At 38.6% G+C, this 15,820-nt stretch overlaps 1 protein-coding gene across 2 annotated transcripts in view; it reads left to right on the forward strand.

Moving 5' to 3' along the window:
- MMP16 (matrix metallopeptidase 16) overlaps window positions 1-8,269 on the forward strand; it is a 141,416-nt gene extending 133,147 nt beyond the window's left edge. For both annotated transcript variants that reach the window (XM_072151580.1, XM_072151581.1), the window contains 2 exons: window positions 578-693; window positions 2,106-8,269. In XM_072151580.1, the coding sequence (XP_072007681.1) occupies window positions 578-693; window positions 2,106-2,440 (451 nt within the window). In that variant the 3' untranslated portion in view covers window positions 2,441-8,269. The remainder of the gene's footprint in view (window positions 1-577; window positions 694-2,105) is intronic.
- Window positions 8,270-15,820: the final 7,551 nt, after the last annotated feature.

Consider the following 15,820-nt stretch of genomic DNA (forward strand, 5'->3'; position numbering starts at 1 on the left):
AATTCGAGGATCTTGTAAGTTGCATTATGACTGATATATAGATGTTGAATGGGTTTTTTCCAGGCTAAAAATATTGATACAATATTTATAAAATAGGTCCTTAAAATTAAATTGGTGTCCTAAACCCACCACATACCACCACAGATTAGAAGTTACCTACAAGTTAGGTTCGTTAGGTTTATTCTTAAGTTGAATTTGTATGCAAGTCGGATCTGTATATTTTCTAATTGTAGCTCCAGACAAAAGATTTTTTTGTTGCAAAGACAATTGGATTTTCCACATTTTTTGCTGTCATGGGAACAAGGATTATCAATAAAGCTTCAATACAGATCCCTTACAGCTGATCATTGCAGCCTGGGACTCAAGTAACATCCAGATAGCTAAATAGAGGTCATACTGGGCAGAGAAGTCGGGTGTCCTTAAGTGGGGGCTGCCTGTACCTAATTAAATTTTTGCATTGTCCATTGATGTCAAGGTTTGTTTAGCGTTGTGTTATAGGTCAAAACTTTGCAAAACCTTTGACCCTGTACTGATACTGTATGGAGTTTAAGATATAACCAGAGCTACTTTATTTCAGGTACTGGAGATATAACGAAGAAATGAGAGTTATGGACCCCGGTTACCCCAAATCTATTACGATATGGAAAGGGATACCAGAATCACCTGAAGGAGCTTTTGTTGACAAAGAGAACGGTATGTTGAAGATACAGGATATTGTGCATTCAATGATTTATACCTGATTATTACATCTCGAAGGAGCGGCTAAACATAAATGAGTCACATTAACAAGAACAGATCCATGTAAATGACTAAGATGACTAACTTCTATTGATTCAGTGGACGAAAGAGAACAACCTCTCTAAGAACAATCATTACAAGACATCACGACTGAGCTCCTAGGGACAGAATGAGAGGAAGTTGATGCATTTCTGCCATCCCTCAGTCTCCTATTTAATATAAAGAACAAAATGGTGGCACTGGTAGATCTATCTAAGAACAGAGATAGAAGAGATAGATAGAGATAGAAGTTATAGAGTATACCCAGTACAAGGTTCGAGCACATGTTTTTAATATAATTGAAGCTAAAATATAACATTTTCTTTGTAAATCCTAAAATAGTAACTATGAAATAAAGAAATTATGGGATATGTTCATAAGTTTTCCCATTCACTTTCACTACAAAAACATTTTGACAGTTCTTCTTTGCCTATTCAGTTCTACGGTTCTCTAAAAATATTGTTTACGGATCTCAAATTTGTAACAACATGTACCTTTTTACATACTTATTGTGATTTGAACACAATGGACATGTATTTTTCTTTTATAAAATGCACAATATAAAAAAGCCTTTTTGACAAAGAACAATAATAGGGAACAATTTTGTAGCAAACAGACTACCAGGGTAATTATAAGACCCTAATATATTCACCTGCAGTATATTGTATTTCTCACAGTAAAGTTTGTTTGTAGTCTGCTGGAGCCGCAGGTCACGTGTCTCGCTCTCAGTAGGAGTCCGCAACGGCCTATGATGTCCAGTGCCCTGCTGGCTTCCAGTGCACGGAGAGATCTGTGCAGTCATCATTGGTTGTATGGGCCTGCCATGGGCACATCGCTATAACTACTATGGATTAATAACCCCCACTAAGTCAATCTCAGGTCATCCTGCAACTTAAGAGGATGTTTCACAAAGTCTATTGACCATAATCCGGTTATATTAATTTCTCTAGACCTCACAGTTCCAAACTCTATGGTCTAGCCCACCTCCCCCACAAACTGATAATGGAGCCTATAATACATATTGGTGGCCAAAACTAACTGTATTCATTTTTTAGAATAGATGGGCCTAGAACAATATTCCATCTGCTCTGGGATCAGTTTAGCCACAAAGTAGAACAGTTAACAGAATAAGTTGGAGTTGGTGGAGGATCTGAAATGTCCTCTAAGGGAGGTACATTTTGATTTTAGATCCTTTGTTGTGGGATGTCATACAAATACAAATCTTGCATTGCATTGTCCTGGTTTGCCCAAATTGATGTAATAATAAGTGTTTGTGAAACCAAAAATAGAACGCACGCTAAAATGTAAAATTTATTCTCTTTTTTTAGGCTTCACTTACTTTTATAAAGGCAAAGAATACTGGAAATTTCACAACCAGAGATTGAAAGTCGAACCCGGATACCCACGGTCAATTCTCAAAGATTACATGGGATGTGAGACTTCAGTTGACCGAGACAAAGATCGAACCAGTACTCAAGATGATGTAGACATTGTCATGAAGCTAGACAACACAGCCAGCACTGTGAAAGCCATAGCTATTGTAATCCCCTGTATCCTGGCCCTGTGCCTCCTTGTCTTGGTTTACACCGTCTTTCAATTCAAAAGGAAAGGAACACCCCGCCACATACTGTACTGTAAACGCTCTATGCAAGAGTGGGTGTGATGTAGGGATTCTTATTGTAGAAATTTGAGGTTACTTGAGATTCAACATCAGAGCTATTATGCTGTTCCCTAGCTAGACACAGGCATCTGTGGGCCAGGGTCATATGGCTGATCTTTAAAATCCAAGAGGTTTTGTGTCCTGCACCTGAGTGGGGATTCAATCATCTGGGGAGCTTCCATGAAATACAGTTTCTGCCGTTCCTCCAGTTTTTGTATTTCTTTGTCATTCAATTTAAGGCCGTTCCTCTATACTCTGGAAGCAGACTTTGTGTCCAGACGTCGGCACCCGGTGGTAGGAAAATTCCTGAAATAATTTTGCTTTCAAATTTTTCTCATTTCAAATACTGCAGATCCTCTTTGAATAGTCTTATGCTGCAATTCGCGAGCATCGAGTAGAAGAATCACCCAAAAACGAACCTTCGAAAGAGTGTGAAGACCCAAAACAGCTTTGTTTCCAAAGAGGATTGATTCTCTGTCTGCTATGGCTAGATGCCCACAACTGACCTTGTGGGAGAACAACGTGATGTTGGACCTTGAGACTGTTTGGACAGACTTTTTATTTCCAACAAAACAAGGGGCCAAATTATCTGCAATACAGTAACAGCCTTAATGATACATTCATTTTGTGTTTTATACAACTTTTTCTGAGCTTTGTCCAAAATGTTTTGAACACATTTTTAGTCATTAATATACTGAACAAAAACTTCTTTGCTTTTTTTTTTTAATTTTCTTTTCACCTCATGATATTTGATCCACTGCCTACGGCACTTATTAGGTCTGACAGGAACCTATCATTTGGAACCTTGGTGAGAAAAAGAATGTCTCCGATGCTGCCACAACATGGCCGTCCTGTAGTGAAGGCGATTGTGACACGTATTATGACTCTTGAGCATTATTGTATTAATTCTCAGATTCTATTGGCCTTGGCCTGTTGGTTACTAAAATGAAATGAATATTCACAAGAATTAGAGTTGATTAAGGATATACAGAAGTCAGTATTTTGATAAAGCTTTCAACAGATTCAAAATTGTATTTTAATGAAGAAATATAAGGAAGGATATGTTTAGGGATATGGAGTTCATTACTATTTAAGGCAGCGGTAGGAAACACAAGGCTATGGAACATAATAGCTTGAATATGGTTTCATCCAGGCACTGGTAGAGTCAATACTAGGTGGACATCTGAATACTTTGACCCTAAAACTAATTTGTCTTTGAATTGCATGTTAACTATAGTCTTTAAAGGGCAAGGAGGTGGTGGCTCCTCGGCAGACACATACCGGAGTAGGAGGAGCACTAAAGCATCTTCTTCTTGTCAGACGTATTATATTCATCTTTCCATCTGATCTCCAGCATTGGGTCATTTTTTATTTTAATATTTTGCCATTCCTAGAGTAAAGTCGTGAGTGACGTCTCTACGGAAGTTCTTACAACTGCTTTTTGCAGTGTTCTACTTTTACAAGCACTATGTTATAAACACTTAATGGAGGGTATAGGGAATACAGTTGCAGTATGGTTAGCTGGCTTCATCTTAAAAGTCAGCATGTAGGAAAACAAGTGTTCTATGGAAACAGTATGCCTTTATCCGAAATTGTGTCCCGTTGACTGTCATGACTTTGGCGTTTTATAGAAAGCTTGCTGTGTAAAAAAGAGCACCGTTCTTGCTCTTTGTGCCCTCTGACCTTTTAGTGTATGTTAAACAGGAGAAACTTATACTTAAGATGTATGGCGAATGCAAGTTGTAAATGAATGATCATTTTTTAATTAAGTTTGTCTAGTAAATTTAGGGTATGCACATATACTTGCATTTCAATATAGCATATTTTTTTTTGTTCAAGAATACTTGAATTTTTAAAGAAAATATGTATATGAAAAGGTGGAATAATTTGCACACAAATGTCTATGTGGGCATACCGTATATAGCACATTGTATCGCTGCATCACCCCAGCAATGTTACTTACTGGAGATAAACTTATGCTAATAGAAGCCATTTTTTTTAGTTGCCATATAAAAGTCACACTTTATCATTCCAACTTTTGTAATAATTCATCACAGAACCTTTCATAGTCAAATATATAGACCAAGTACAATCATGGCATACATTCTTCAATAAGGGGTTCTGAAAGACCCCATTGCGGTCCCACAAAGTGTATTAACAGTGACATCTCTTTATGTATCAGTATGTCACTATTTAGCATATTTAATAATTTAGCTAAAATTTTAAACAGCATTTATTGTTTTAAAGGAGTTCTATATTTAAGACAATTTAAGTCAATTTTTCCTAAAATAAAATACTATAGGTTAAACAAAACCAACTATTTAATATCTCATTACTCATTACTGCTCCTCTGACCCTGTAGTCTTGATTATTTGTCATACCATGCCAGTAATGATATGCCATGGCCATGGAGTATTTGTGAGTAATGACATGCCACAGTTCTTGTAATTTCTTAGGGTCCCAAGAGTTGGACTCCAGAGGCCGAAAAAAATTTCACTATCCTCTCTACAACCTATTTAAATCCTCTAAAACCCCCTTTATCTTATCAATACAGTAGTTATGTAATGAGGCTACAAAATAAAATGATATAACCTCAGATATTAATGGAAAATTGATAATATATCGATATCAATGAGGTGACTCCCTGGCGTTTCTGACCAAGCAATGCTCCAGACTTGGTGCTGTGGAGCCTAACATCTTGTCATTGTACATAGTGTTAGGATAGGTGTGGAGTTATGTTCAGAAATAGGTAAGGGTGGCAAGGTAAATATTCTTATCCCATTGTCATGAAATTACGGTCTGTGGTGGGGAACCCCTTTAAATTCCCATGCATCTTGAGAAGTCACCTATCCCCTTTTGCATCAATATTTCTGGCGGTGTTGGCTATGACTTATTACCATGATATATAATAGTAAAGTTTAAAAAAAAAAGATTTGCACAGTACATGGTTTCAAAAAATATTACAAACGTTATTACATACTATTAAATAAAGTACAGTATATGATAAAATATTTTGGAATATTATCATGATAGAGGTAGATGTATATATAATAAAGTGAATGGACTGTGTCCAAAAAAATGAGTATTACCAGTTATATCAAGCAGATAGTTGTTAAAGTAATCCCTATGTAGGGAGTCCTATTACATAATTTTGCCTTCTAAAATAATATTATTTTTTAAAAACCAAGATGCCCATTTATCTATAATCTTCTAGTACAGACAACACATTGTTCTACCTGTGTTTGAAGCCTGGCACCAAGACAGGTCATTTAGAGTTTCTAATATTTATATAGTTTTAGATTCATCTCAAAGCATAACTCCATTCAAAGTAGTGAAGGTATAGGATGTATTGTGGAAGAATGGGTCACAGCCGTGTGTTTACAAGCCCTGTTCACATTGAGTTTCTGACCTTTGTTCTATTTGGGGATATATATGAATGATAATATTAGCATTACATGGAAAATGTCTTCTTCACTGTTCAATACCCTTTCTTTTAGTATGTTGACATATGCCTGTTAGTTCGACCTATGTAAGGCCTGAGTAACCCGATGGAAAAGTATAGCTAAGGCCTTATTCACACGGCCGTATGGGGTACGTATATACTTCAAAGTATATACGTTGGATATACGTATATAGGGGGGGGGGCAATGGGTGCGCGGTACTGTGCCGCACAAGTGTGGCACCGCACCGTTCCGTAGCCGTGAAAAGATAGGACATTTCCTATCTTCTCTCGGCATACGGCGCCGTGCGCCATATATCCCTGTGGAGAGGGCCGGGAGTGAGCAGCGCTCATCAGCTCCTCCTCTCCCCGGCGCCGACGCGTGCCCGCTGTGCTTCGAATCGGCGGGCACACGTGTGTCTGAATGTAGCCTAAAACAGTACAACAGTATTTCCCCCATACACCTAACATGTATGAACCCAATCTGGACTCTTGGGTTCCTGGTGTCTATACAACCATTAGCTGAACAAGTGTTGTCTGTGGAAAGTAGAGTATTAGGCAGTAGAAACCATGGCTGGGTAGGTAAGGCTAGGTCCACTGAACCACAAGTACAGGACCCAGTAAGGTAGGTAGTACTCTACTATAACATTTACCCAGCCTTGCTAGATCCCTGTATATGTGACATAGGGATATCTACAGTCATACCTGAAGTTTAAGGTTTTGATAGCAGTGAGGCCTTATGACAATATAAAATACATTTGGTGATTTAAGTTTTTGGAGTAAATGAATTTCATTTAAAAAATGTATTTTAGTTATCTTTATTAACAAATCTAATATAAAAAAAAATTTCCCTCTCAGAGATGTATGACATATTCTTTAGATATAGATGTGAGTTTCTTGCACCTAATGAGAGATCTAGAAAATAGAGGTTGGGGACCCCCAAAGAGTAGCAGTAGGGATCAAAATCCTGTGCAGGCCCAGATCGGGACCACGCCCCTAGCTAAACCTGCAACCAGTGCCTGCACAGTTTACAGGTGTTAACTGTTTCAATACCACCAGCAAAGTCGCTGTCAGCATATAAATTGTTGCAGCATGTTTAAAATCGATATTGTCATTGGGGGGTGACTATCTTTCCCAAAATGGCAGTACCAGTTAATACCGACGATCAGTGTCAACGCTAAACATGGGCGTTACGGGCAGGGGGGTTGAGCCTAGTCCAGTGGCAACAAACCAGTTAAATTCGGCCCAAACTTTGCATCACATGTGGAAGGGGAGATTGGCATCCATGCACGTCTCCATCCCCTACTATCCAGTTCTGGTAAGAGCCAAGCATTCCTATTTTTTTATCCTCCATAGAAAAAGTCATTCGAGAAAGATAAACCACCTATTCCATCAGAAGAGATCAGCAAATTCTTAGATGCAGGCCCTAGAGGTGGACTAAATGTCTTAGATGGAAAGACCTCTGGGACCCAAAAATATCATTAAAAACAATACCATGTCGAGTAGAAATTCACTATTTTTAATCCTACAAATGAAATGATTATTAGACACTTCCCATGAGGATCAATATGTAAGATAACATCAAAAGTTGAAAATACAGGGTCGAAAATGTCACAATGTATTCATGTTCTAATAAAATATCGACAGATTAGATTTGCTAACTACGTTCTGATAGATGAAATTTTTTTATTTTGCTTTTAACGACAAACACAAAGCTCATTTGTGTGCAAATCCGAATAACTGGTGCTACGTGTATGGAGACTGTGAGACCGTCTGTAGTGCTTAGACTGAGTATTTACATGGGTTATTAGAAATCAATGCATAAACACTATGTTATTTGCATAAGTCATATTTTAATACCTAAATTCATTGCACAGACAATAAAAGTTAAAATTTATTTAAAACGAAACAAAAAAAAACTTTGTGATGCCCCATATCGCATCGTCTAAGAGACGTGGGTCACTAACTGATTTATTACTAATATTATTAATTTTATTTTATTGTATTGTATTCCATAACACGGCAACATTATGTTTTCCAAGAAAAAAAAAAAAAGATGTTTACAAAGCTTTATCACTGTGACTGCATCGTTCCGAAAATTGCCGGCGCAGGCTTCAGGCAGCTGAAACGGATTGCAAGCCTCTGTGCTCCCAGACCAGCGTTCTCCATGTCAGTCAAAGTGGTAAAGGCTGTGCAGTGATTCATTTCTATTTATTACTATTTATTTTATGTTTCTCTTAAGGAGGGCTGTGTGGGGGTAGGGCAGGTTGTCTGCTGTAAGTGTCTTAAGGGAAGGGATCATTGGCTTTTATACGATTGCATCTTCTGTAATTACCATTGTTTTATTGTGTTGTAATTAAAAGACAAATAAAGCTGCGAATAAATAGCAGACAATACCGTTTATATGCACTTGCTTTTACTATTACTTTCCTGTGTGGATACTGCTCATTTGGTATGGAATTGGTAAAGCCGGTGATTTACCGACTTTATGGAAGCGCGTAGAATTTGTGTGCTTCCATGTGGCATAGATATATAGTAGACACTCCACATCTTCAAAAGAGACAGTATTATGATAAGGCTGCATTCACACTGCCGCATGGGGGACGAGGGAGTTCATACATCCCTATGGAGAGGGGCAGCCTCTCCCCGCGCGCTGCCGTGTGCCCGCTGTGCTGCGGTACGGCAGGAAACGGCAGTGTGCATGTAGCCTTAAACATATAAATATACACATATACTTATACCTTATTTTTCAAACTATAAGCAAGAAAAAATCTAAAAATTGTTTCTTGATTATAGTTTGAAGGTCAGGAGGATCCAATAATGACCTGTACAATGGGTCAAGACCTTACAAAGTTCTCTACTCAACCTCTGCACCTCTCCTTCTCCTTACTCATACGACAACATGGATGTTACTGCAGGACCTAAAGTAAGGACCATCACTGCAAGGACCTTCAATACTTTCTTGCTGCCAGGGGATAGTACCAGAAAAACGGTCGTGGCTAGGACTGTGTATGGAGAGGTGTGTGTGTCTTTGGCAGTGATGAGTGTATTTATGTAAGTGAATGTATTAAGCAGACCTGAGCCGAGCTGTGTGTGAGTCAATAGTTGTAGCAGAGCTGTATACGTGGTTGTAGTCAAGCTGTGTGTGAGTGAATGGATGCAGCATACTGTGTGTATGTGAATGATTGTAGCTGAGCTATGTGTGAGTGAGTGGATGTAGCTGACCTAAGTGAGTGAATGGTTGTAGTACAGCCGTGTGTGAGTAAATGGATGTAGCTGAGCAGTGTGTGCTTGAATGGTTGTTGCAGAACTGTGTGTGAGAGAAAGAATGCAGCGGTAAGGTAATGGATGTAGTAGAGGTATGTATGTATAGGTTTAGCAGAGCTGTGTGTGAGTGAATGGTTGTGGCAGAGCTGTGTGTGTGTGGATGGTTGTAGCAGGGCTATGTGTGCATGGAAGCAGTAGAGCTGTGTGTGTGTGTTTATAGGTGTAGCAGGGCCGTGGGTGGCCAACAAGGAATTAAAAAAATTTTTTTTGAATGACTAAATCTAGGTTGTATCTTATAGTAAGGTGCATCTTATAGTCTGAAAAATACTGTATATAAAGTACTGTGCAAAATTTCTAGGCAGAAGCGGTAAAAATACTGCACGATAATCAGAGCACTGGTAAGAGGCAAGTATGGCACACTTGTTAATTTTAGACCCCATAAAATGTAATCCTAGAGAACCCCTTTAAAATTTAATTTAAATGTAAGGAAGAACAAATAGTTCCGGAAGTAAAAACGGTACAGGGTTTTTAAAATGATTATATTGTGCATGTCATTCATTATTATAGCAATTTACATACATATGTGACCAGAACAAAGCTTAGTACATAAATACAGCACCAGTATGGAGTTCAATATATAAGTACAGTACTAGAACCAAGCTTTATACAGAAACACAGCACCAGGACCAAGTCCTGGTCCCTATATACATATAAACAGTATCCCAAAGGATTTACCATATTTACAGAGCCCTTTAATTTACATGATTTTAGTATCCCTGTAATGAATGAATACATGCAGTACCCCCTTTAAATTCATACTGTGTCCCCTTTATTAAATACCATCCTCGCTTTATATATATATATATATATATATATATATATATATATATATATATATATATATATTCTAGCTGTAGATCCTTGTGTTGCCCGGGAAGGTAAATAAATGCACTTAGCTATAACAAAATAGAATTGGTTAACAAAAATAATATAGATCTATCTCTCCCTCTCAGTGACTCTCGCTGTCTCTCACTCACACTCACTTGCTGTCTCTATGTCACTCACTCATGCTTCCTGCCTTTCTCTCACTCACTCAGTCACTCACTTGCACCACCTGGCTCTCTGTCACTAACTCTCCCCGCCTCTCTCACTCTCCCCGTCTCTCTCTCTCTGTCATTAACTCTCCCCTTCGGTCTCACACTCACTGGCTGTCTCTGTCACTCACGCACTATGCCTGTGTGTCTCTGTCTCTAAGTTACTCTCACCATCTGTCTCTCACTCACTCTCCCTGTCTGTCTCTCTGTCACACACTCTCCTCATCTGTCTCTCACTCACACTCATTGGCTGTCTCTCTGTCAGTCACTCACTCAATCTCCCTGCCTGTCTTACTCTCTCTCTCCCTTTCTCTCTGTTAATCACTTTCCCTGGCTTTCTCTCTGTCGCTCACTGTACGTCACACATAAGCTGTGTTATACTCATTGACTATAGTAACTAATCAAAGCTCTGAGCTCATATTAATGACCTGTGGCAAAATAGAAGCTGAGCTGTGATTGGTTGCTTATTGCCACAGCATACAATGGTTCATGTATATGGTGGTCATCATATGCCTAAAATATTACTTCACATCTTACCTCACACATTGCACTACACACTTGTTTGTGTTAAGGTATGCGTTTTGAAACGCATCACAACAGTTGATAAGAGGAGATTTGCCTAATAACATTGATGTCAACATTATGTCAACTTTGTTAATGCATGTGTTGACATCACGTTAACACATGCCTAAGCTGTATTATATTCATTGCATATAGTAGCCTATCAAAGCTAAGAGCTCATATTAATGATCTATGGCAGAACAGCAACCAATCACGGCTCAGCTTCCAACTGCCACAGCAGACAATGGCTCCTTTATATGGTGGTTATCATAATACCTCATATTAACTCACATATTAATTCACATATTACCTCACAGATAAGCTGTATTATACCATATATATCATTAGCAATAACAGCTCAGAGCTCATATCAATGACCTGTGGCAGAATAGAAGCTGAGCTGTGATTGGTTGCTTACTGCCACAGCAGACAATGGCTCCTGTATATGGTGGTTATCATATTACCTCACATATTACTTCACATCTTACCTCACAGCAAAGCTGTATTATACTCTTTGACTATAGTAACCTGTCAAAGTTCATAGTAATGACCTGTGGCAGAACAGCAACCAATCATAGCTCAGCTTCCAACTGCCACAGCGGCAGCAAAAGAGTGAAGAAATCAGGTGATACCTTTTTGAGGCTAACTGAGTATATTTGATGGTGAGCTGTCAAGAATACTAGTTCTCTTCATCAGACATGATGTTAGCATGAAACAGAAAATTCACAGCATTTTATACACACTAGGCAGTGATCATCAAAGTATATTAAAAAAACGAAAATTATTGAGAAATACAGGGACATCTTATTTACAACAGGACGGCAATAAACACACCAAAAACCTGTGAGGCAAGACAAGAGAGCCCTGGCTCTTATCTGCTTGTGGCCTCCAGGTCAGAGGTCGAGGGTCATGAAGCCGCATGAATGTCAAGACCACTTTGTAAGGTGTTGAATCTCTGCATTAATTTATACTCCCATTCTTTCCTTTCCCTCTGTGTCTTAAAATGTCCCATTAAAATAGTAATCTGCAAGTCTTCCATAGTGTGGTCCTCTCTGGAGAAATGTGCAGCCACTGGGAGATCTTTTCTATCATTTTTAATATCAGATCGGTGCGAGTTCATGCGCTGATGGAATCTACACTACAGCAGCAGCAGACAATGGTTGCTGTATATGGTGGTTAATAAGTGAGTTTTGGAAAGCTCAGGGTGAAAATTTAGCTCAAAACTGAGTCCTAGACGTTCCCTGAGTCACAGACAGCGACTGTGCAAAATTTGGTGACGGTGTAAACGTGACGGTGCAGGTTAATTTAGTGGACATACATGCACACACACATATACACTCAGCTTTATATATTAATATATGTGTGATGATGCATCTGTATACAAATCATTGAGCACACTGCCCCCAGTATAAAGGTAGCTCACCTTTTGACGCTCCCCACAGCTCCTCTTCTCTACTCTTCTATCTTTAGCAGTAGCACGACCCAGCTTTGTGCACTCACGGTGCCTCATGATGTCATAGTGTGCCCTTGGGCAGAGCGCATGGAGCTGGGTCATGCTAAACCTGAAGATAGAAGAGGGGAGAGTTTCTTCCATCACCAACCCAGCCCGGTGAAAGAATTGGGCATGCACAGGTGGTCCCCAACTGACTTAAAGATGGACCTCTTTGCTAACTGATGAAGCTCTCTAAATTCTTTACTCTAGTCCCAGGCTGAAATGATGTCCTGGAACTTGAGATGGTACAGTAAAGAGCCACAAAAATGATAAGGGGTGTGGAGGGTCTCAGTTTTCAGAAAAGATTAAAATAACTAGATTTATTCTAACTATATGAATGGTCCATACAAAAAATATGGTTGAAAGTTGTTCTATGTTAATTCAAATCAAAAGACAAGGGAGCGCTGTCTGGGGACAGGTTTATATATTGGGGCTTATTTACTAAAGATCCCGCAGCCGCATTTTTTGTGCCGCGCGCGACCAGATTGTGTTGCAATTGTGAAGGCTTTCATGCGACACAAATTAGGGGGGCGGGACGTCGGATGGTCTAACAGATTCAGACAAACCGCGGTATTTAACTTAAAAATTGTCGCAAGCCATGCACTTACATGCAACAAGAGGAAGATGGTGAACTCCGGCAGATCTGATCAGGGAAGCAACACATTCTGCAAATTGGGCGCACAATATTCTTGAATCACGGCACAGTGCATTTCCATCGGACAATGCAGTTTCAGGATCTCCTCCGGACCGGGTAAGTGTCTGATTCATATGGGACACAGTAAAATTAATAAATGAAATCACCTACTGTAGCAGTTTGACTAGGAAACTTTAAAAGATAATATTTTCAATGAAATATAGAATTATGTTTAATTCCAGTTGGAAGAGATTTTCATTTCTGGATAAATATATATATATATATATATATATATATATATATATATATAGTCATACAGTTATCTCTGAAATTAAACAAATATTATCTACACTGTACAATAAGTGTATCCTCAAAATAACCTAAAACCACAAGATCTCATACAATAATATTTATATTTTTGTGTAAAATATATGGTTCTGTTCAGTAAATAATCATCCATCCAATTTCCAATGAAGAATTTGCTGTGCAATGTGTCAGAATGATGAAATTTGCCCAAATTCTGTGAATTTCTTGTCATAAATGAGTCGGAAGAGGATTAATATTTATTTTTCCTGTGTAAATATTTCAGATGACGTTTAGCTATTAGTATTTGCTGGGGAATAAATGAAGTAGCAGAACATTCACATTTAGATAGGACATATCTTTCCTTCCTGAAGTCTGAAGTTGCCATAAAATCATAAACAGATTTTCTAACTCATTCTGGATGAAAAGTTCTTCATATTTGCAATTTTTTTTTTAAAGTTTACTCTACAGTGAGATACATTCTTAAAATATACTCTATTTCAGGCTAGGAAAATCCCCAGTTTTAGGGATAAGTCTGCAGTTGGAGTTTTGCTATTTGAAGAACACCATAGACCAGTGATTGGGAACCTTTTAGAGACCTGGTGCCAAAACTACAACAAAACCGCTTAATGATCACAAAATGCCAACACGGCAATTTAAGAAGTAACTTATTACTCCCTGCTCTGTCACAGCTTTCAATCTTACTGGCATCCTGAGGACATTATTATAGTAGAGAAAAGAGAAATTTGGAATATTAATGTAGCTCCCCTACAGGACAAATTGATAATCCAACTCAGCCCACACCTTTTAACTCCTGTAATCCCAGGGAGCCCAGTACAGACGGTCCCCTACTTAAGAACACCCGACTTACAGACGACCCCTAGTTACAAACAGACCTCTGGATGTTGGTAATTTACTGAATTCTAGTCTAAGGCTACAATCATCAGCTGTAAGAGCTGTCAAAGGTGTCTGTAATTAAAATTTATTGTTAATACTGGTTCTTATGACAATCCTAAAGTTTTAAAATCTAATTGTCACAAAGACCAAAACATTTTTGGCTGGGGTTACAATTATAAAATATACAGGTCGGTCTTACATACAAATTCGACTTAAGAACAAAGCTGCAGAACCTATCTTGTACGGTACGTAACCAGGGGACTGTCTGTATATGTCGCCTTAAAATAGCAGTGCTCTTTGTACTACCTAGAGTAACTCTGAGTGTAGAAAATGTCCCAAGTCAAGTCAACTTAACAATAAAGCTTCATTACAGACACCTGTGATAACTGTTACAGCTGATTATTGTAGCCTAAGGATAAAGTACAGGAAATTACCAACATCCAGAGGTCCATTTGTAACTAGTGATCATTTGTAAGTCGGGTATTTTTGGGTTCTGAATAACCTTAAACTAAATAAATTTAACCCCTTAACACTCAGCTCCGTAGTTCTACGGCGCAGAGGTATAAGGAGTGTATGAAGAGGGCTCACGGGCTGAGTCCTCTTTATACAAAGGTGGGGGTTTTTGCATTTTGCAGAAAACCCGCACCGCTAATAACCGCGGTCGGTGCTTGCAAAGTCGCCGGCGGCGTCTAAAAGACGGCGGCGAGTGGGCGCCGCCATCTTTTTTTCGATCGCCGCGCCCCCGAACGTCATCGGGGGGCGGCGATTGGTTGCCATGGTAGCCTCTGGTCTTCTTTTGACCCGAGGCTACATGGCTTCTGGAGATTCGTTACAATGAGCCAGTGGCTCATTGTAATGAATGACCTGCAAAAATGCCATATATTGCAATACAGAAGTATTGCAGTATATGGTAGGAGCGATCTGACCATCTAGGGTTAATGTACCCTAGATGGTCTAAGAAATAGTGGAAAAAAAAAGAAAAAAAAAGTTTAAAAAATAAAAAAAATTAATAAAATATTAAAAATTCAAATCACCCCCCTTTCCCTAGAACTGATATAAAACATAATAAACAGTAAAAATCACAAACATATTAGGTATCGCCGCGTCCCAAAATGCCCGATCTATCAAAATAAAAAAACAGTTATGGCCGGCGGTGACCTCCGAGGCGGGAAATGGCGCCCAAATGTCCGAAATGCGACTTTTTCACCTTTTTACATCACATAAAAAATGAAATAAAAAATGATCAAAATGTCGCACAGACCTCAAAATGGTAGCAATGAAAATGTCGCCTCATTTCGCAAAAAATGACACCTCACACATCTCCGTACCCCAAAGTATGAAAAAGTTATTAGCGTCAGAAGATGGTAAAAAAAATTTTTCTTTTTTGTATTCGTTTAATTTTTTTTAAAATGTATTAAAACCCAATAAAACCTGTATAAATTTGGTATCACTGTGATCGCACCGAACCATAGAATAAAGCTGAGCTGTTATTTTGAGTGGACAGTCAAAGTCGAAAAAACTGAGCCCACAAGAACGTGACGCATGTGCGTTTTTTTTTTCAATTTTTCCCCATTTGGAATTTTTTTTCAGCTTCGCAGTACACGGCATGTTAAAATAAATAACATTACGGGAAAGTAAAATTTGTTACGCACAAAATAAGCCCTCACACAGGTCTGTACACATAAAAATGAAAAAG

Source organism: Engystomops pustulosus, chromosome 5 (assembly GCF_040894005.1).
Source record: "Engystomops pustulosus chromosome 5, aEngPut4.maternal, whole genome shotgun sequence".
Taxonomy (NCBI): Eukaryota; Metazoa; Chordata; class Amphibia; order Anura; family Leptodactylidae; genus Engystomops; species Engystomops pustulosus.